Source organism: Cucurbita pepo, chromosome LG19 (genome assembly GCF_002806865.2).
Source record: "Cucurbita pepo subsp. pepo cultivar mu-cu-16 chromosome LG19, ASM280686v2, whole genome shotgun sequence".
In the NCBI taxonomy this organism is placed as follows: domain Eukaryota; kingdom Viridiplantae; phylum Streptophyta; class Magnoliopsida; order Cucurbitales; family Cucurbitaceae; genus Cucurbita; species Cucurbita pepo.
Genome location: NC_036656.1, coordinates 3302113 through 3324609, shown reverse-complemented (window position 1 = coordinate 3324609; position 22497 = coordinate 3302113). Strand labels below are relative to the sequence as shown.

The 22497-nt window shown below is 33.6% G+C and overlaps 4 protein-coding genes and 1 non-coding gene across 5 annotated transcripts; 2 read left to right on the top strand and 3 right to left on the bottom strand.

The window, feature by feature from the left end:
* Nucleotides 1-2663: 2663 nt before the first annotated feature.
* On the bottom strand, nt 2664-2737 carry TRNAV-AAC. The gene has a single exon. It is a non-coding gene; the product is annotated as a tRNA-Val (tRNA).
* An 822-nt stretch (nt 2738-3559) lies between these two features.
* LOC111781491 lies at nt 3560-4871 on the top strand. Its single transcript, XM_023662115.1, has 3 exons — nt 3560-3735; nt 3844-3886; nt 4599-4871. Exons 1-3 carry the CDS (start codon nt 3615-3617, stop codon nt 4600-4602), a joined length of 168 nt encoding a protein of 55 aa, XP_023517883.1. The 5' UTR covers nt 3560-3614; the 3' UTR covers nt 4603-4871.
* Nucleotides 4872-5241: 370 nt separating this feature from the next.
* On the bottom strand, nt 5242-7341 carry LOC111781490. Its single transcript, XM_023662114.1, has 5 exons — nt 6703-7341; nt 6442-6532; nt 6143-6354; nt 5861-6037; nt 5242-5504 (listed from the first exon to the last, which is right to left on the bottom strand). The coding sequence occupies exons 1-5, from the start codon at nt 6895-6897 to the stop codon at nt 5424-5426; spliced, it is 756 nt and encodes a 251-aa protein (XP_023517882.1). The 5' UTR covers nt 6898-7341; the 3' UTR covers nt 5242-5423.
* Nucleotides 7342-7439: 98 nt separating this feature from the next.
* On the bottom strand, nt 7440-11014 carry LOC111781489. Its single transcript, XM_023662113.1, has 3 exons — nt 10429-11014; nt 9404-9571; nt 7440-9317 (listed from the first exon to the last, which is right to left on the bottom strand). The coding sequence occupies exons 1-3, from the start codon at nt 10972-10974 to the stop codon at nt 7608-7610; spliced, it is 2424 nt and encodes an 807-aa protein (XP_023517881.1). The 5' UTR covers nt 10975-11014; the 3' UTR covers nt 7440-7607.
* An 8099-nt stretch (nt 11015-19113) lies between these two features.
* On the top strand, nt 19114-22248 carry LOC111781472 (heat shock cognate 70 kDa protein 2-like). The gene is made up of 2 exons (XM_023662082.1): nt 19114-19457; nt 20211-22248. The coding sequence occupies exons 1-2, from the start codon at nt 19244-19246 to the stop codon at nt 21947-21949; spliced, it is 1953 nt and encodes a 650-aa protein (XP_023517850.1). The 5' UTR covers nt 19114-19243; the 3' UTR covers nt 21950-22248.
* Nucleotides 22249-22497: the final 249 nt, after the last annotated feature.

Here is a 22497-nt window from a genome sequence, read left to right as displayed (position 1 = left end):
AGATTCCAAATTAATTTATAATTATTAAATAAATATAAACCATAAATTCTAAACTCTATAAATTTTCCTCTATTGGTAATAAAGTTTTTTTTTTTTAAGTTTCCAAATGTGAGGGAAGATGATGTGGTTAATAATGAGCCACGTGTACGTGGGGTAGAGCAAGGGAATTTTCTTTCTCACATCCTTTTTCCACACTGTTTGGACAAGCAGCTATCCTAAGATTAAGGATTATTTTTTTAATTTTATTTAAGAAATATTTCTCAACATATTCCAAACTTTTAAAATGTAAATTAAAATTTATATTTACTAAAAAAATTTAAATTTCATATTTAATAAGTCTCTAAATTAAAAAAAACGTAATATTCGATTAAATTCAAAATACAATAGATTCATAAATTATTTATTGTTTATATTATATTCAGAATATTAATCTTAAAAAAAAACTAATTTATCTAGGAATTATGGAAACGACTGTAAAAATTTAATATTTAACTAAAAAAATTACTATAAAATTAATATGATAGAATATACAAATTAAATATTTTTGTTACAATAATAGTAAAATAGTCGGTAGTATTAATTAGTCTTCGAAGACTATAGAACGGATGTACATACATCTCAACATCTCGAGATGCTTGACGTCTGGTATTTTTAAGATGCCTAATACAAAAAAAAACATTTAAAAATTTATGATGTCTCCGTGACCCACAAGTTTCTAAAACGACGATAGTCGTCTAACTTTATTTGCTTTTTTCTTTTTTGAATTTTGTAATTAAAAGAAATTAGCATAAGAATCCTTTACTAAAACAAAATTTACCAACTGTCATTATATTTATGTATTTTATTTACATAAAAAAAATTAAATTATATGGTATATATCTTAATTATTTTTCAACACTAATCCAAAGTGAAAAATTCCAATATATAAAATACGATAAGATGATTTCCATATATATATATACATATATATAATCCACAAATAAAAACTATTTTTTTAAAAATATAAAGTATTTAAAGTTAAAATGAAAATAAATTTTAATATTAAATCTTTGATTAAAATTCTCAAAGCAACATAAATCAATTGGTTTTACAAAATAACATATAAAATTAAATAAGCTAAATTGATAAATAATAATAATAATAATAATAAATAGAGACAAAAAAAATGTAATAAAAAATAAAATTAGTTATGCTAAATTAAAATATAAATGATTTCAAATTAGATAAAGGCATTATTGAAATAATACATAATTTTAATATAGTCTCATATAAAAATCCTATGAAACAGTTATATATATATATTTTTTTCGAAACAAACCTGGCTTGATGATATGGAATCGACCAAGGGAAAGTATAGAACGGATTACCTTGATGATCAAAATCAAGAGTAAATAAAACTCGTGATTCGAATCATTCCACAAGAGATTTGATCAATACTACTTGAATGATTCTACCATACAAGTTCTATACACAAGAATTTGCAAATAAAATTTAGCTATCATTAAAAACTAAAAAATAGAAAGTCTATTTTTTTTTTTATTCTAAAATGTTATGATCTTTAATCAAAGAAAATAAGCGTTTATAAACGACGCATAACTTCCAAATTAAATTGAGTAGTAAATGAGAAATACTCATAACCTCCCTATTAAAATGGCCAGTGAATGGTGGAATATGGTAATCTATGTGGAATATAACCTTAAATCTTACGTTAAATATGACAAACAAATATTTAAATTATAATTAAATAGTGCAGGGAATGAAATGTGCTTATTAGTCATCCTTGGACTTGTTCCAGAAATTTAGTTGAGTTCATTAAATGCGTCTCTCTTAAAGCTCAACTTTGCGCAACATATAAGGAGGTCTCCAACGTCTTATAGATTTTCCTTTGATGAGCTCACCATACTTGAATATAAGTGTACAAGGTTTGTTGTAGCTTATTGGCTCTCGTCCTTGTAATTGAACCTTGAGGTGTCTAAATTCCTTGGTCGTGGTTCATATAACTTGATTTCCAAAAAAAAAATAAACGACCCAAAAAACAAGAAAAATTAGGCTAATTAGAACATAACCCATTAGATAAGATATTAATTATTATTTTAGAAGTAAAAGAGTCACAAAATAATTAAATTTTTAAAAAATAAAATTAAAATAACGAGAATGTAGAGTAGAAAATTATGATCTCAATTTTCTCAAAAAAAAAAAAAAAAATTGATTGATGGGTTTGATATTTTAATTAAAAAAGAGTTCAAATTTTATTTTAAAATTCTAATAATTGAGATGAAAATGTATAGAAATATACATAAATTACAAACAGTTGACTTTGAATCAAATTTGGAAATATTAAGGATGTATAAGTGCTGTCTATTTTCACTCTTAATTGGATCAACTTATTTGACTCCACTCACCAATCAAACTTACCAAGATACGCCTTTGACTTTTCAACGCCATGGCCCACTTAATGAATATATTCCATTCAGAAATTTGACCAAAAAACCATTTTTACAATTTATTTTTAGAACTATTTTGTAATATTAACTATAAATTTAATAAGCCATTTTGGACAACAATACGGGTTTAAGATAAATAAATTAAAAAACATAATACGGGTTTAAGATAAATAAATTAAAAAACATAATACGGGTTTAAGATAAATAAATTAAAAAACATGGCGTCGCCCGGATTCGAACCGGAGACCTTCAGTGTGTTAGACTGACGTGATAACCAACTACACCACGACACCATTTTGTTCCTTTCAAATTTACTTTTAATTAATTATAATAATTCTAAAATCATATTCAATTTTATTAAAAAGTACCTATTCGATCCATTAGTAAATTAAATTTTTATTCATTTTTCAATAATAACTCATTCTTTTTTACCCTAAACGGATTCATTCAAGCCATTGAATGAGGTAAAATCGACCTTATTCTCCTTTATTCATTACTGCAAATGAATTCGTTCAAGCCATTGTAAATAAATATAATAATAATAATAATATATTCTATTTGAATTAGGTAAAATCGACCCTTTTTTTTATTAAGTACAAATTCAAAGTTTCGAACTTTTAGTCAAAATGATCGTATTTTTTTCAATATATCAATTTTGTGCTAATTTTATTTTATTTTATTTGGTAAAAAATAACTCGAATTTATGAATATTATACTTTATATTTAAATAATATAATATTAAAAAAAATTCCACTTTTATTAATATTTAGATAATTGAATTAAATACAGCAACCTTCTAAATTTAATTTTACTAAACAGAAATAATGTAATTAGTTTTTAAATACTTTAAATTTTAAATTAATTAATTAATCAATTACCTTTCCAAAAATAGTATTATTATTGGTTTAAATTATTTACTAAAGAAATTGATAAGAATAAGGACAAAATTAAAAATTACCCAACTTGGGCCAATTATTTAAAATAGTTTTGTACATCAGGTTGGGCTTGGCCCAGTTGTATTTGGGTTCTTGAAAGCAAGCCCATTAAGATTTATGTGGGCCGAGCCTTTTCAGTCCTCTCTTTATAAACAAACAAGATCTGAGCGAAGAAATCCCCGTTTTCATTTGCGGAAGAGAATCGAGACGAACGAACGCAGACAGTTGAAGGAAGATGAGGAAGTTCGATCCATGGCCGGTGTTTTTCAGGCGAGAGTGGAAGAGGAACTGGCCGTTCCTTGTTGGTTTCGCCGTAACTGGGGCCCTTATTACCAAGATGACCGCTGGACTTTCTGGTATGATGATCGATTTTTTCTTCTTCTTTATTATGCTTTTTTGTTTTTGGTTTGAATTCGATTCCTTTACTTCTATTTGTGTTGATCCTTTTGACGATTGATTTTCAGAGGAAGAGGTGAAGCAGTCTCCTTTCTACAAGAGGCACAATCGGTATTTTCTCGGAACCCTAATTTACATCCCACGCCCCGCACTTTTGATTTGCATATGAATGAAATCTAGTGTTCGATACAATTTCGATTTGTCTTTCGATTTGTGGTTTTTGTCTGAAAAGTTATGAATCTATTAATGAGAATTGTACATTTTATTACTTGTGTTCTTTCTTTTTTGAATCGGGGTTGTTTATATTTATTGACTGTGGTTGTGGTAAAGACTGGCATAGATTGTTTATGTGCATGTATTGCTTGCTGATTTCTCTTCGATGACCATCCAGATATGTCATCGTAGTTTCATTCTTTGGGAGTATACTTCTTAATTTTCCCATTTGATTGGAAGGCGATTTTAGAGGAAGGCTAAAAATCCATCATACGTAATCCAAAATCATCTGTAGGTAGAAATGAAAAGAGGGTAACTCAATTTTGACAATAATCTGAAAGCTATTAGACTAATTACGCTTATTTCCTTTTCTTCACGTATGTTCCAAAGTTTGTGGAATATATGCATTTTGCGTAGATGTTATTATACAAATCACGTCTCTTGGCTATGTTCATATTCCAGAAATTCGTAGTTGGGTATTTTTGATTTCACGGATGAGATATGTATTTGGTTTTCCAATTTTTCTTCTCTATCTTTTCCCCTTTATGGCGATTGTTGGTCTCTAGAACTTAGGAATGTGCTTGACAAGTTAATACTCTGGCTGCTGCAGGTGATATCTTAAAGGGGAATTGGTGCTACTTCGAAATGAGATGTTTTATTTGTTCTAAATAACAGATGCTGCGGTTAGTTTACAAGCCATATTTGAAGCAAGCTTTATCGGTACTTCTCAGTATGTATCAAACTTGAAAGATTTTGTGATGTTTACTTTTTATTTGTAGTTGAATTCCTTCTCGTAGCATCATTGGATTGAAAAATTTGAACATCTGGTTTACCTGCTGCTTTAATTCAAAATGGTTGAACTTGTTCACACCTTTTCTGATTAGTACTTCGTAGTCTTCGGGACTCTCAAACTCTCATCTTGACTAATCTCTTCGAACAACTTTTCCGAGTTTAGTTGTCTAGGAATTCATCAGATGATAATATGTTTTGGTAGACACCCTCATAACTTTTATGATTCTAGAGTTCATTTCAAAGTCTTTACATAAAAATTTGGTTGAATTACACTGAATGAAAACAACAATTTAATTCTTTAACTTTAGTCCTTGTAACAATTAAATCTATATATGAAAAATGTTGTTAAATTTAATTAGATTTTGTTTACTAGATCATTCTTCAATGAGTGTACAGTCTAAAATAGAATTTGAAGTTAATGATAGATTTCAAACTTCATGACAAATGGTTGACCCACAGGATAAGAACAATCGATCGAGATGTATATGTAGAATGATGTAGCATTAAAACCATACAAACTAAGCAGACCAAAGCATTGAACCTTCTATTACAGTAAACAAACTGCGAAACTGGCTTTATAATATTGCAGGTCAAAGAAAAGAAGTTACTATATATAAAGAAAATTAATGAAGCTAAAACAACCTTAAAACATGTCTTGGTGGAAGTGTCCTCCTGAAACAGTTTGTGCCCTCTGCAGATGGAGATTTAATGTGTAATTTCTTACCTGCACAACAACAATTCCTACCAACATGAGAATTTGAAGCCTTTACCACAAACCCAAAATGATAACATTGGCTAACTGTTCTTATTCTGATTATAAGCTGCTGTACATTCAACCCTCTAATTGGGTTATGATAATTCTATGCAAGCCCCTCTTCAGACTAGAATGTGACCTTGAGTCGTGTCGTCTTAATTCAAGACGTTTATATGTTCTTTAAATGTATAACCGTATAGTAGAATCACTACTTCCATAGCATAACAAAAATTGTGATTTTTGGGATAGCCAAGTTTGCAGTAAGTGAGGGCTTATATGGGTGAAGATATGATGATGGCAGGATGTAATGAGAGCTATGAATATACCTCTAAACTTTGAATTTGTTCTTGATACTGGCATAATACATGCTTTAACTGATGAACTTCTTTTGTCTTCTCTTCTTGCTCGAGATTGCGCTCGTGCTGAATCGCTACTGCTCTCTTTAAAATTTGGTTGTCATTTACCAAACTTTGGAAATGCTCCTTCAAAGATTCATGCTTTAACTGCAACAACATAGTGTGGGAAGAACATAAACTTTACCTTTCACACAACATCCAAAAAGAGAATGAAAATTCAACTGGAAACCTTCTTCTATTCTATAATACTACCTCCTCTGATTCTCTTGAATGAGCTGTTATGTCATGTTCAAAAGCTTCTAAAATCCTTGCAGCTCGAACTCTAGCATCATCGACATCCACCGCGCTCGCCATCTCCTGCACAAACATGTCCACCCATTTGCACCCATGCATTCCATTCCCTTCAGCAATGGCCAAACCGACACCTCTAGCTTCTTCGACCTTCTCGTATGACATTTGACTGCCTGATTTCAGAAGTCCCCCAGAAAATCTTTCTTTTAGAATAAGATATCCAAGCCAAGTATGTATTCGACTGCCTAATAATAACTTACATGTAGCTGTTCTCTCATCAGGAAGCGTTGAACAATTCAGAATTGGTGCAGAATCGACACCAGCATCATTATAATCATCGAAGGAAGGTACCTATAGAACATAAATAGCATCTTTGATCATGTTATTGTGATTCAGACATAGGATAATCAAATCCTTCAAGACCTTAGCTTACAATTCCTATTGATATCAAACCATCATCTTAAAGGATCCAAAATAAGCTAGAAAAAGGGAATTCATCCAAACCAGAAATGAAAACGAACCTCTGCACCACCGACTCCAGGAAACATTTGAACCAAAACCGAAGCAGAATCCTCAGGTCCAGAACCGAACTCCGATCGGGTCGAGGATCCGAAACTGGACCAACGAGACCTCTTAGCCGAAGAACAGGCCGTCGGAGAAGAAGATCCAAAGATCTCCTCAAACCCCACCCGCTTTCCACAGACTCCCGCCGACATGGCCTCCTCCTCCTCTCTCTCTCTCTCTCTCTCTCTCCCAAAACCCTCCAAAATTTCCCTGAAAGCCGCTCTGTGGACCCAAAACAGAGATCGCCGGCGAAATCCTGAGGTATGAATCTGTCGGAAAAAGAAGCAACAGCGAAGAAAATTGTGGAGTTCCGTGGGGGAATGATAGGGTTTGATGAAGGAGCAGATCGAAAGAAGCGAAGGGTGAGGCAAGGTTTTGGCGTTTATAATGGGGTTTGGAATCTCTTCATATTTCAACCATTCAAGTTCACAGTCCCCCTGGATCCAAGAAAAAGATAAAAAGTATCTCTGCAAGAGACAGACAGTGGAGCGCCCAACATATCACAAAAATAATCAAAAAAAAATTATAAAGTTGGGGGTAACATTTAAAGGTGTTCTTTTTTTGTTTTGTCTTCGACTTAGATATTTGAATCCTCTCAACTCGATCAAGACTTGATCTTACTTCGACTATTCGTTGCAAGTTCGAACCTGTCTTGCTAACAAAAACGACATGAATCATCTCGATAGGTAGTTGAACTAAAAAAACAAGTCGGATTTGATTTAAGAATAATGTTTTTATTGAATCAATGTTTATTATATGAACTTACATATAGTAGCCTAGTAGTAGCATCTCTTGCCTTTGCTCAGACTATAAACTTTGTCTGATGGCTGCAAAGCAAATTCAGTATATCAATATAAATATATCATTTACAGTGATGAGCATTCACTTTTGTTGAGAGTTCTTGCAGGTTGATATGAAATGATGGATTCTCCAGTTTCAGCAGCTGATGAACTTCCTTCTCCATCGCCATTGTTTCTCTCATCAAACACTCCATACAAAACCCAATTGAACTCAAACAAAGTGTCATTTGCCCTCTCTGATTTGCTTCACCTTCTTCATTTGTGTAAGCTTTGGTCAGTATTTCATTTGCATGTTGGCAGAAAGAACCCATAATCTTCTCAACATCTTCTTCAACTAGAGCAAGAGCTCTGCATCCATCATTTGGAATCATCTTCCCCATCTCCATTTCAGAACACTGGTTCTTGTTTGTGTTTTGTAATTCCTTCATCATGCTCAGTTTCTCCATGAAATTCAGTGAACATCCAACTTTTTTGCAGAAAGCATCCATGTCTTCACTTAAACTATCATGAACCTCCTTCCCAACAACCCCAGATCTATTAAGTTCTAAACAGAGAAGATTCACTTCATGCGGTAGAAAATGTAAGATATTCACTATTTTCTGCAGGGATTTCAGAAGATTATCATAGCAGCCACTTTGGAAAGGTGTGAACCAGAAATTAGGCTCAAACCTAGCTTCAGCAATGAACTTCTCTAATTGACTAACATGGGATTTCAGAGTTTTGTGATGTTCTATCAGTGAACTGAAATTGATGTTCTTTTGAGGAATAAGGATTACCCTTTTGATGTACTCTTGAAGAGCCTCCAAACTCCTTGAGAACTCTGTTTTAGCTAAAGTTGCTGCTCTTGTTGGGTTGAAGATAAGCTCCATTGTTAAGAAACAGATCAATCCAATGCAAGCTTCTGTGATTCTAGCATTAGCAAACTCAGATGGAATGCCATAATTCTTCCTCCCAAGAACTAGCAATGCCCCTAATGCTGAGGAAGTCGCACCGGCTGGACCATACATTCTACTATGAACTAGAAAGCTGGAAAAAACAACCCAAGGGAGAAGAGGTAATAGCCATAAATACTCAAGTTTTCTCAAAATAAAACAGCACAGAACGCCATAGATTGACCCCATTGCTGTCCCTTGAGCTCGAGCGTTTGCAACAGTAAATACGGCTTGTCTCTCTGTTGCAAGGCTGATGGCAACCGTCAATCCTGACCAATACCCATTCGACTTTGTATAAGTCAGACCCAGAAACACGGCAAGCCCCAAAGTAATTGAGCATTTCAGCGCAAAACACAAACTTTGCTTTGTAGGCAAGATGTTCGACAAAATGCCCCAACGAGTATTTTCTGTACCGCCGTCTCTCAACTCGGTTACTTCTATCCCGTTGGCTTTCCGATCGATTTCCACATCGGAGACAAGATTCCGGGTGGCGGCGGCGGCAGTTGAGCCATAGTGAAGAAGTTCCATACAACGCAAGAAAAACGAAGGCGGAAGAATCTGAGGGGTAATGAGAGAAACGTTGAGAGGCGGAGGGGTTGAGAATGGCGGCTTCGTCTCCGGCGCGGTTGTGGCATTCGGAGGAAAGGAAATCTTGAAACTCTGTAGCTTTAAAGTGGCTTTGGGTTTGAGATCGTTGAGCGAATTGCAGAGTTGTTCGTCCATTGCTCCGATCGCAATGGAAGGGGAAGTTAAGGCGGCTTCCATTCCTCTCAGAGCAACCTCGAATCCTTCCAACTTTTCTGCAATCTCCTTCTGTTGCCGCTCCCAAATCATCCCTCCCTGCGTTCATGAGATTTGTTTAAGTTAATAATTTTACAATTTTCTTTAGAAATTTGAAATTAAAATATAGAAATCAAACATCAAACCAGATTTGGTTGGATGGATCGAAGCAGCTTAGTTCCGGTGGTGGATAGGGCCTTGGCTTCGGCCATTGACGCAGCCGCCTCTGCTTTGGTCTTGGCGCCGAACCCTTCCACCATGGCCCCCATCCTCTCGCACCCATTCTCACAATAAGCTCTACTAAGTTTCCTTATCTACACCCCCAAACAACAAATAAATATTTTAATTATACTTTTACGAAATGAAAATTATATAACCCAAAACTTGAGTTGGTTTAGTTTTTTTTTTACCGTTTGGGTATAGTTTTTTTTACCCTCTGGGTAAGGTTGAATTAGTTAAAAAATTGAAAATAGGATTATAATCCAACTCGTTTCTCAGTAATGCATAGTACGTTGTGAATATTTAATATTTAAAATTCGAAATAGGTGAGATTTTAATTATTAATGTAACATATATTATAAGAATTTGATTTCAAGAAAATAAATATGGAAGTCTAAGTATTTGTATATATAAAGAAATAAAATGTATTTCGAAACAAATTATGAAAAATATTAATTAATGCATTTTTTATAATCATTAATAGTATGTTTCAATTTAAGTTTTTAAAACTAAGTTAAATTAAATTATAAGAGTGGTCCTCAACTAAAAAGGCTTATAAAAATATTTTTTTAGAAAAAATATAAAAATTGAACATAAAATTAAAATTTTGTAATATACAAATTTAAAATTTAAAATCTAAATTTTATAATTTAAAATTAAATATATAAATATTCAGCATTTAAAAAACCAACACTATTTTTCAAAAGTCTTTGTCATAAAACCATTCATTTACAACCATTAATTTTGCAAAATATTTAATAAAACAAATCGTATTATTCACCATATACTTAGATTGAATGAATAATGTTTACTTCAAATAATTAATAATAATAATAATATGTTACGAATTTTTGTTCCTATAAACAAAAATTTTGGTAATATATTTATGAAAATTTAAAATTTTTATTTTAACTAAAATTTTGATATGCGATTATGATAAAGTTTGTTTTACCTGAAAGGAAGCGAGCCGAGGGTACGGCAACACCATAGCAACGACGGCGGCGAGAGCTCCGGCAGCCGTACTGGACGCAACACGAATTGGGTGCATAAAGAAACTCGTCTGACCGCCGTGAACCACCGTCCCAACGTACACAATCACCAGCTGTCCAAACGCGATTCGCTTAGTCAGCACATGGGTTCTCATCGGAAGCGCCACCACAAACGCACTAATTGCCACAGCCACCGCCGCAGACAACCCACCGGTGAACCGCTCCGGTCCGACCAAATACAAGCAAGGCACAGACAAAACCAACACTGACACCACCGCCCACATCACGTGCCACACACCCCTAACGGCGTCGCCAATAGAAACGGCGTCCGTTAGTACAATTGAAATGGTTGTGAAGTAAGAGAAAGCCGGAAATGACAGTAACTGCCTCACTGACGCCGGTCCGAACATCATGACCCCGCCAATTAAGCTACAAGCGAAAGCCGCTCGCAGAGCCGAGCCGAGCCGAATCCGCCACAGCACCGCCGTGGTCGTCACTGCCGCCGCCATTATTAGCGGTGTTTGTAGTAGGAGAAGAAGGTAGGGTGAGCTTGAGAGAGAAAAAAAAAAACTAAGGCAAAGAAGAGAAGAAATGTGTATGATGGCAATATAATTTTTACTTGCAATTAATATATAAGGCAATGTTTGGTAGGAGAATGTGACAGTGGAGTACACATATATTATATAATATAATCGCATTTGAATATATTTACCATTTGGAAAAAAATATGATTTCGGGCCCTACTTAGGGTTCCAAACTCGAGACGAACCCTTCGAGGGATTGTATAAAAAGAGAGACTAATCACACTTTAGCTCGATGTCACGTTACGTACCAGGTACTAACGAAGCATCATACTCGTGCAAGATTCCTTAATCAACGTGTACAGTGTCACAATCGCACTTGTGAACTTTTGTGATTGTGACACTGTACAGGTTGACACTTTAAAGTAAACAACGTACTAAGCATTCACTCCCAATACTGAGATAGTCAAGTCAATTTGGGATCGCGTCGCCTATGATTGGATTACGTATGCTGAAGGCTCTGGCTCTGTTTTGAGAAGAAGGTTTTAGAAAACGAGGGCAGGGAGATTGTCGAAAGAGTGTTTGAAAACAACCTTATATACAAACAAAAGTCAAGATAATGGCTTAAATAACATATAACTTTTTTGGTAGGGAGAATGTGACAACTAGTCGCGTCCACGTATAGACATTTTGAGGTGATTTAGGTTTGATAGCTTAGACGTGATTTCGCCGAACACGGTCACACAAAATCTAGGTAGGAGGAGTTGACAATTGATCGCGTTTATTAAGAGGCATTTCAGGTATATCAGACATAGACATGATTATGTCGAAACGTCGTTGACTTCGAAAATACAATAAGAAAACTATACATCATGAAAGTAGTCGAGGAAAACAATAAAGTTATACAAGACAAGAGTTTTGGCATGCAACCACGGGTAACATGATTTGGACAAGCATGACCGTGACACACAACTGTGTCGTCAATTACCCGTTTTCTAAGATTCTAGTATCATCAATACTGCGTTCGTATAGCTAATTCGTTAAATAGTTACCGATAAAACATAAAACGTAAAACGTAATAAGCCAAATTTTGGTTCCTACGTAAGTTTTTCTATTAATTAAAAAGTTGATGTGATATTTTTGTTATTATTATTATTTTATTTTATTTTTTTCTCTTCTCTTTTTATCCTTTTATACCCTTTGATCCATGATTGTCATCGTCGTCATCATTGTTTGTCGTTGTTCGTTACCTTTTTTTCTTTTTCTTTTTTTTTTTTATTCTTATCTTTCCAATTTCTTCTTTCTCCCTTCTTCCCCGCATTTCTCCTTTTCATGCCCGGACAACAATCTCAGTCTCGATAAAGGTTTCCCGTTACTTCTCCACTTGATTACGCTTCTTATATTAATTTTCATGTTACGTGAACGATTTTCCTCAATTTTGTACTTGATGACACATCTTCAATTCACTTTTTAGTGCTCGGAAGATTGTTTGTCTCGACCTTGTTGATTCATTTCCTCCATTACACTAACTTCGTCCCTTTAATGTATTCATCCAAAATTAGGGTTTATCTTTGTCTCAGCCTCGGTCTCGACTTTTTTTCTTTATCTGGGTCCTTTAATATTGTATATATGACAAATGTTATTTTGTCTGTTCATCTAACTCTTGTTCTTTGTGGTTTGTTATCCTCTAATTACTTCTCTGATGTCCCACATCGGTTGGGGAAGAGAACGAAACAACCTTTATAAGGGTATGGAAACTTTTCATTTCCCTAGCAGACGCATTTTAAAGCATTGAGGGAAAGCCTGAAAGGGAAAACCCAAAAAGAACAATATCTGCTAGCGGTGGGTTTGGGCTGTTACAACTTCTCCCTTGGATAAGATTGATGTGACCCCAAAAAAATCTATGTTAAAAACAAATATTTAAACGAGAACTTTTGAGCGTTTCTTACGTTTTTCCTTACGAATTAGGTTAAAAATAAAACCCGATTGAATTGAATCAAGATGTCACTAGTCGAGAGAACGCATGACGTGTGTCTCCTTAAGAAGTTGATTGCTCCTTTCAATGAGACCGACTAGAGGGGCAACCTTTGCCCCATGGGCGGAGGCCAATGAATTGCATTTGAGTTTCGACACATATTCTATTTTTTCAGCTTAGTTTTTCTATGTCGGTTTAAATTTTGTCATGCATTAGACTTCTTCTCGTAAATGTTGTCTTTGTGTAATTTTCTTTTAATCGTTCAAACTGATCATATCGGCTATCGAAGGGATCAAATGAACCATTTTTTAAATTATATATTCCCTCTTTTATTCCACGGTGTTAAGGATATTTAGTAATAAATTATAGTTTACCGTATATATTATATTTGATATTTTATTATAAGGCAAATATTAGATATTTGCCTTATTGCCATAGGTATCTTTCCATTTATTGTTATTTCCATTTATTACTATTTCCATATCTTGTAATTTATTTGATTATAAATAAGATAACTTTCACACCATTTAGGTGTGGTGGATTAATCAAACATTCACACACGGTCACCGTCAATTTATTAAATGTGGTCACTTATTGCTTCTTAGCCACAATATTCTAATCTCTTTAACAATTTAATTATAATTAAATATAATTTTCATACTTTTAAAATTTAGTTTATGTTTTTTTTTTTAGAAAATAATATTTCAAAAGTAACATTAAAAAATTTAGAAATAATCTATGAAATGTCGTAGACAGTTTTTAAATTATATTCGTATTTTATTTTAATATAGTCCCTTAAAAATATTTTTTAATTAAAAGGTTTAATGAAAATATTTAAAACTTCAACTGATAAGATAAGGAATCAACTACAAGGGGAATAAGATTCGGATTACCTTGTTGATCGGATATCTCAAGGCAAGAACACTTGATTGAGATTTGAATCACTCCACAAGCAAGATCGATCATGTCTAGCTTGAATGACTCTTGTTGATCAAATATCTCAAACACTTGTTTGAGATTCGAATCACTCCACAAGCAAGATTGATCATGTCGAGCTTGAATGATTCTACATGCAATCTAAACTACATAGAATTTCAAAGAAACTTAGCCATTGGCTTATTTTAATATATTTTCCAAGTCTCTATATTTTCCAAGTCTTCCTTACAAATACAACATACATGGCTTTATATAGCCTCAAAATGAAACTATTAAAGGCATTCCAAAAGTTGTAACATTCATACTTTATGGCCATAATTAGCCATTATGTAAATGTAACCGAAATGAAATAAAAAGTCTTAAAATACAATAACTCTAAATTACTCTAAATTGTAACCCACCCAAAATTTACAACAATCAAACTTCATTCTTCTTCAATGTAGCATGAATTGAAACATCTTTTTGATAATTTTGACAACCTTTTCTTCACATCTTCATTGAAGTATATTGTATGATTGATGTCTCTTGGTTCATAAATTATATTCGTATTTTATTTTAATATAGTCCCGTAAAAATATTTTTTAATTAAAAGGTTTAATGAAAATTTTTAAAACTCCAACAGTATTTTTAGATAATATTTAAGGTTGGAAGATATTTTTTTAGATTTTTTAAAAATTTAATGATATAAATAAAAATTTGTTTTTTTCAAGGAAAAACACAAAATTTTTGTATTAAAAAAAGACTTATAGAAACTACCTATATATAATAATTAATATATTAGGAGCTTTTATGTCCGTTATTAATAATCTATGTTCACGAGACATAAGACCTAATTTAAGGATCGTCGTCAACCGTACTAAAATTAAATCCATACATTTAAAAAATAAAAAAATAAAAATAAAATAAGTTAGAAAACATTATGGTAAAATAAATTAAATCATTATTATTATTATTTATTTATTTTTATTTTTTAATGAAACATATGGCCATTAGAACATATTGTATAATTGGATTTGTTGGGGTTTGGAAATATTTTTTAATTCCCATACTATATGGTTTAGCTCAATATGTGCCCTCATCTAAGTAGCAATAAATTTTATCATTAAAATCCTTTTCTTTTTTAATTAAAAATTACCATAATGTTTGGTTCTCTTTTCAACTCTCTTATTTTCAATTTATTACTATTTATTAATACTCTTCCTAATTATTAATATTAAAATAAGCATAATTAACCAATAATTAATATATATTCTTTTCTTTCACGTAAAAAGTTTAAATGGTTAATGTTGTTATTAATATTGCAACGCACACTTGTTTAGATGTGACGCCGGATTAAAGGAGAGGTACATGAATGAGTCATTATAACATTGTTATATAAATTTGAAAAAAAATTAATGTGGGTTTTGATCTCTTCTCGAGTACGGTGTACACAGGTTGGAATTCAAATAATGTTCAATTATTTTTATTAAAAGTTAAAAAAAAATACTTATAACAATATAATGAATATATATTATAAAATATTACAAGATTAAAACATTAAACTTTATTTTAGAAAAATATCTTCATGGGTTGATCCAATTCCAACTATGCATTGAACATGGTTATTTTACAAACATTTAGATTATATTAATTCCCAATCATTTATTGGATTAATTAAATGCTAATTCACCACTTGTGTTAGTTAAATATTTATGTGGAAGGTTATTTTTGTCCATTTATCTTTGGTCAAAATAATTGCCATTAGTACCATGCATTTATTATTTCCTAAATTTATTATTTTTTAATAATAATATTTTTAATATATATATATATATACACACATGTATATGTATATTTCCACATGCATGATATTTTATATCTACAATATATGTATATACATTATTTATTTATTTATTTATTTATTACATAACATATTTATCTTGGAATTTAATTTCAACCGCCCAATTAAAACAAAATTAATTTTGGTCTATCCGTTCATGTTCCCTATGCATTAAAATATTTATGTAAAAATACATGTAGTTAGCTTGATGTTACATTTTTAATTTTTAATTTTTAATTTTAATGTTATTAATAATTATAATTTAAATCTAATGAATCGCTTATGTCATAATTTTCTACGGTCATCAAGCGGATAAAAGTTACTTCATAAATCACAAACTGATCTTTTCCGATAATTCATATGGAAAAATTTGACCCCATAATATCGGCTCTTTACTACATAGTACTATAGTACGTTCCATGGGTTGAATTTTTCACCCGTGAGCTGGGTAAAAAAAACGGTCGCTAACATATTTTATAAAAATTTAATGCATTTAAATAAAGTAGGGTAAGAAGCGTGTTAATCAAATATAGATTTAGTTAAGCTAAGTGGTGTTGTTTGGGGAGTAAATACCCAAAATGCCCCCTAATGTTAGTTTTGATTAGTGGTATGGATTCAATGGATCTGAATTTGGAGGCCCACCTGCACCTGTGTCTGGCCCACTGTACTAAAAATTAATTTAATTTTGAGTAATATTGGTAACAACCTAAACATATGGAGACGAATAATCCCTCTACCCCAGGTAACGGGTAAGGAGGAACACGTGGCAGATTTTGATTGACTATTTGCCAAGTGGCCTACTAGTGGCCGGTCAATTAATATCGTTCGGGAAAACTGACGGCTCTGATGCGTCCCTACCCATCAGGAGCTTGCCTTTGCGGCAATGGCGGAGAGCCAAGAGAATGATTCGTACACGTGTACTTGACGTGTCTTCTTTTCGTTGGTTTTCTGATTTGGAAGCCAATTATTGAGAATTTATGTCACAAAAAGACAGAAAATAATAATAATAATAATAATTGAGTCCTAGATTTAGAAAATTGTTAATATCTATTATCTAATTTAACAAAATAATAATAATAATAATAATCATTTTCATAAATTCATTAACTTCAAATCTATAATATTTTATTATTATTTTTAAAAATTTCGATAAAAATATTATTATTTATTAGATCTTTAAAATAAAATTTTAAATAATTGAACTTTTAGAATAAAAATTGATATAATTTAGAAATATTAGAGATTTTTTCCTTCTTCATAAAATCAATTATTGAAATTTTTTAAAAGCAATGGACATTTGTTCTAAGGTTATAATGGTAAAACGTTATACGTCATTTCCATTCTTCATAATTTACTTCTTTCAAATCATCTTGGTTTCAAACACTTATATAACTTTAACAATATTTTCATATTTTAAAATTATTTAAGACCGTTAAACAAATCATATGATTTATTCCTTCTCGTCCTCTATAAAATATAATATTACCAACAAACAAAATTAATTATTTTTTCTAAGTTGATTTAAGCATAATTTTGATGATCTCTTGGTTATAAATTTCATAAAGTATTAATTTTATTATCTTAGGTATGCAGCCTAATTTTAACTTGAAATTCATGGATGTCGATCATAAACATAGCACGTGATTGCATCAAACCTGATAAGACTTTTATATCTATACAGAGTTTGAAATTCGAGTATTACAATTGTCCGCTCACCACATATATATTATTACACCGTAATTTAAAAAAAAAAAAAATTAGACTCTCCATTTATTTGACTTCTAAATAGTGGANGCGTTTTTTTTTTTTTTTTTTTGTGCTGAAAAAAGTAACCACCGATTATCGAATCATTAAATATCATTTTTTTTATTGAGGTATATTTTGGTTTAGATAAAATCGATTATAAATGAGGTGATGTTGCCCCAAAAATTGCAAAAAAAAAAAAAAAAATTGGGCATTTAAATTTTTAATTTTGTCCCGAATTACTTATAAATTTGAATAGGTTTAGAAATGTACTTAACATTTTTAAAATTAAAAAAATATATATATTTTATGAAAATATACACAACCAATATTTTAACTTAATATTTTATCAAATAATTATGTTGGCCCAATTATCATGGGCCTTTGCCACCGAATGTAGCCCAGTTTCTGCGGCCCATTTATCAAACCCAATTAGTTGGAAGAAGAAGAAATTGTCACAAATGCCCCTATGGACTGTTGCCATTTCATTCTGTTCAGTATTTATATTCGTCATTTTCACTTGAGTAATGCAAACACAAATATGCATTATCAGACATATCCTTTGAGACCGTTCCATGACCTTAAGTTCTTTCCAATCTCGAAGAAGGTTGGATGTGTGATATTTCTCTACACACGGCCCATACACATAGACCCACTAAGGAGACTCACACTAACACGTCACTGAACGACACAAAAGGAGAAAGGTCCGCATGATATCATGGCGAACATAAACATCGAATATACGAATCTATACTAACATAACATAATGGGAAAGTATCTGGATGCACGTGACATACATAAATGCATGATGTCCTAATGATTTAAAAATCATAGCTTAACTTCAAAATCATTTCATATTTCTTTCATCCATGTTAGAGTTCACAAATGCATCATGCATACATGCATACGTAACCATCATCGTGTCTTTCATCTTACATCATTGTTCGTATCAAGATATATTAGGACATCACATACATACATTACATGGTATTATACATCATCACATAACATACATAAATGCAACATAATATTATGGTGCATGCACCGACCATGAAATCTAAGTTAACATCTGTGGGCCCATGACATAAATTTCAAGTTCAAACATTTGTGTTACATGGTTTCATTGTTTTTAAATTGTGTTTGGAAACATCTGTGTTACATGTTTTCATTGTTTCTTGTAACATGCTGTGTTACTTTTCATATTGTCTTACAAACATGTCTAATTCTATCTAATCAAATAGACTACGACCATTATACATTTTTTTCAAATATTTGAAGATATTTTAAAAAAATTATTATATAGTTGTGAATAAAAGATATATAATTTGTGGCTATTATTATTACAATTATTTTTTCATATACAAAATAAAAAAATACACTATGGAACCATCTAGATACTTTTAGACAATTAAAAAAAAAGATTGTAATTAAAAATGAGAAGAAAATTCAATATTTTTCCGCGTGTCGGGGAAAGGGTTTGTAAAATACACGGCGCGAGAGGGAAAGAGGGAAATCTGAAGTCTACGCCGACCTCGTCTGATAAAATCTGGCCGTCCATTCTCTTTTCGATCCAACGGTTCGGATAAGACACAGGGATTCCGAACCTTCTGGAATTTTTTGAATTTTCTGGGTATATAATCATCTCATTGCCCTCTGCAACACTACTTCACATAACCTAGTTACGCCTCTCGTTCATTTCATCTTTCTTCCCAGATCTCCGCTTCTTCTTTCTTTGATCCACATTTATCTCTTCTTCCTAGCTACCAACGTAGCTGAACACCATAATGGCCGGCAAGGGAGAAGGTCCGGCTATCGGAATCGATCTCGGAACCACCTACTCTTGCGTTGGTGTCTGGCAACATGACCGTGTTGAGATCATTGCCAATGACCAGGGTAACAGGACTACTCCTTCCTATGTTGGATTCACCGACACCGAGCGTTTGATTGGTGATGCTGCTAAGAACCAGGTCGCCATGAACCCGATAAACACTGTCTTTGGTAAGATCCATCTCCTTCGCTTTCTTTGTTGTCGGATCTCGTCTCACCTCGAGTTTCGTTCGGTTTTTAACGACATTATTAGTTATTCTCTTTTTTTGTTGCCTTCGGATTTAGAAATGTTGTTCTTGGTGAATGTGTTCTGGTTTTGTCTATGTTTTTGATTTGTAGATCTAGTTTTATTCTTGGAAGTTCTTTTGGATCTGAGTTTTGTATCGATAATTAATCCTGTTTCTTGTGGATCCGTTGTTTTTAGTTATTGCATGATTTTGAAATGTGGCATGTATGTAATATAGCATTGATGATATAGACAGGACTTATTATTTATACCTAAAGAACTTATGAGTAGTACGTAGCTGTATTGTTCGTCATTGTGCATTCTTTTATTGTTATAGCTTTGAATCTCGTATTATTGGACTTCAATTGGTCCGATCGTGGATAACCTTTGTGGTTCTCTTAATAACCTTTGTTGTCCATTGAGGGGTTCTGTACTTTAGTTCAATGTGATGGAAAATCATTTATTCATAATGTCTTTCGGCATTGTCACGACAGTTCCTAACAGGTTCTTGTCCTCCTGCAATGGTGTTTTGTTTTATATTTACAAGATTAGACCGTTAGTTTTTGTCAATGTGTCTCTCCAATCGCATGGCATTTGTGAATTGGCAATCGTACTCTGTTTTTGTCATCGATTCTCTGTTTTGATGTGTTTCGAATTGAGTTGTTAACTAATTAATTGTCTGCTTGAATTGGGCGCAGACGCGAAGAGGTTGATCGGAAGAAGATTCAGTGACTCTTCAGTCCAGAGCGACATTAAGTTGTGGCCTTTCAAGGTCATTCCTGGTCCTGGTGACAAGCCCATGATTGTGGTTAGCTACAAGGGTGAAGAGAAGCAGTTCGCTGCTGAAGAAATTTCTTCCATGGTTCTCATTAAGATGCGTGAGATTGCTGAAGCTTACCTTGGTTTCAATGTGAAGAATGCCGTCGTTACCGTTCCTGCTTATTTCAACGACTCCCAACGTCAGGCCACCAAGGATGCTGGTGTTATTGCTGGTCTCAATGTCATGAGAATCATCAATGAGCCAACGGCTGCTGCCATTGCCTATGGTCTTGACAAGAAGGCAACCAGTGTCGGGGAAAAGAACGTTTTGATTTTCGATCTTGGAGGTGGTACTTTTGATGTTTCTCTTCTCACCATTGAAGAGGGTATCTTTGAGGTGAAGGCCACTGCTGGAGATACTCACCTTGGTGGTGAAGATTTCGACAACAGATTGGTCAACCACTTTGTCCAGGAGTTCAAGAGGAAGCACAAGAAGGACATCAGTGGCAACCCAAGGGCTCTCAGAAGGTTGAGAACCTCATGTGAGAGGGCTAAGAGGACTCTCTCATCCACTGCTCAGACCACCATTGAGATTGACTCCTTGTATGAAGGAATCGACTTCTACTCCACCATCACTCGTGCCAGATTCGAGGAATTGAACATGGATCTTTTCAGAAAGTGTATGGAACCCGTCGAGAAGTGTTTGCGGGATGCAAAGATGGACAAGAGCACCGTTCACGATGTTGTTCTTGTCGGTGGATCCACTAGGATTCCCAAGGTCCAACAGTTACTGCAGGATTTCTTCAATGGCAAAGAGCTTTGCAAGAGCATTAACCCCGATGAAGCTGTTGCCTATGGTGCCGCAGTTCAAGCTGCCATCTTGAGCGGTGAAGGCAATGAGAAGGTTCAAGATCTTCTTTTGTTGGATGTTACCCCACTCTCGCTTGGTTTGGAAACCGCCGGTGGTGTCATGACTGTCTTGATTCCAAGAAACACCACAATTCCCACCAAGAAGGAGCAGGTATTCTCTACCTACTCCGACAACCAGCCTGGTGTGTTGATCCAAGTATACGAAGGAGAAAGAACAAGGACCCGCGACAACAACTTGCTTGGAAAATTCGAGCTCTCCGGCATCCCTCCAGCTCCCAGAGGTGTACCTCAAATCACAGTGTGCTTCGATATCGATGCCAACGGTATCTTGAACGTGTCTGCGGAAGATAAGACCACCGGCCAAAAGAACAAGATCACAATCACCAACGACAAGGGAAGACTCTCAAAGGAGGAGATCGAGAAGATGGTTCAAGAGGCAGAGAAGTACAAGTCGGAGGATGAGGAGCACAAGAAGAAGGTAGAAGCCAAAAACGCCTTGGAGAACTACGCATACAACATGAGGAACACAGTGAACGACGAGAAGATCGGCGCCAAGCTATCCCCAGCTGACAAGAAGAAGATCGAAGATGCCATCGAGCAATCCATCCAGTGGCTTGACGCCAACCAGCTGGCTGAGGCCGATGAGTTCGAAGACAAGATGAAGGAGTTGGAGAGCATCTGCAACCCAATCATCGCGAAGATGTACCAAGGCGCTGGAGCCGATATGGGCGGCGCTGGTGACGACAGCATCCCGACCGGCGCTAGCGGAGGTAGCGGTGCTGGTCCCAAGATCGAGGAAGTCGACTAAGCGAGTTCGACTGTAGTATTTGCAATGTCGGTCCTATCTCACTTTTTTGTCATTTTGGAACCGTGGGATTTTGAATTATCACTTAGTGGCCCAACGAGTGTAAGCCACCGTTTACNTTTTTTTTTTTTTTTTTTTTTTTTTTTTCTTGGTCTCCCACTCTCTGTTATAAAAGTTTCTTTGAAAACATTTTAGTGAGAGGTGGAAATTACTTCTAAGCCACAAAACTCCCTCAGCTTACTTTTGCAGATGTAAAATTATTATGAGGACTTTTATTAAAGAGATAGTTTTGGCTTCTTCTAGATTAGTAATTTAATATGGAGGTGTATGGTTTTGTTTTCAAAGCTCCGTATAGAGTGTGGTGTTATTACACGCGGTTTCAGCTTGGAAATATACAATTGGAGATCAGAATTGTGGGAATGCTTATCTCAGCCGCCAACCTTGACTCTCTTCCTATCTGTCACAGTCAAAGCCATCCAATTTTATATCCTTTTATTTTTTGTAAAAATTCTTTCAAGCAAACTCAATATTCAAACATAATGGAATATGAG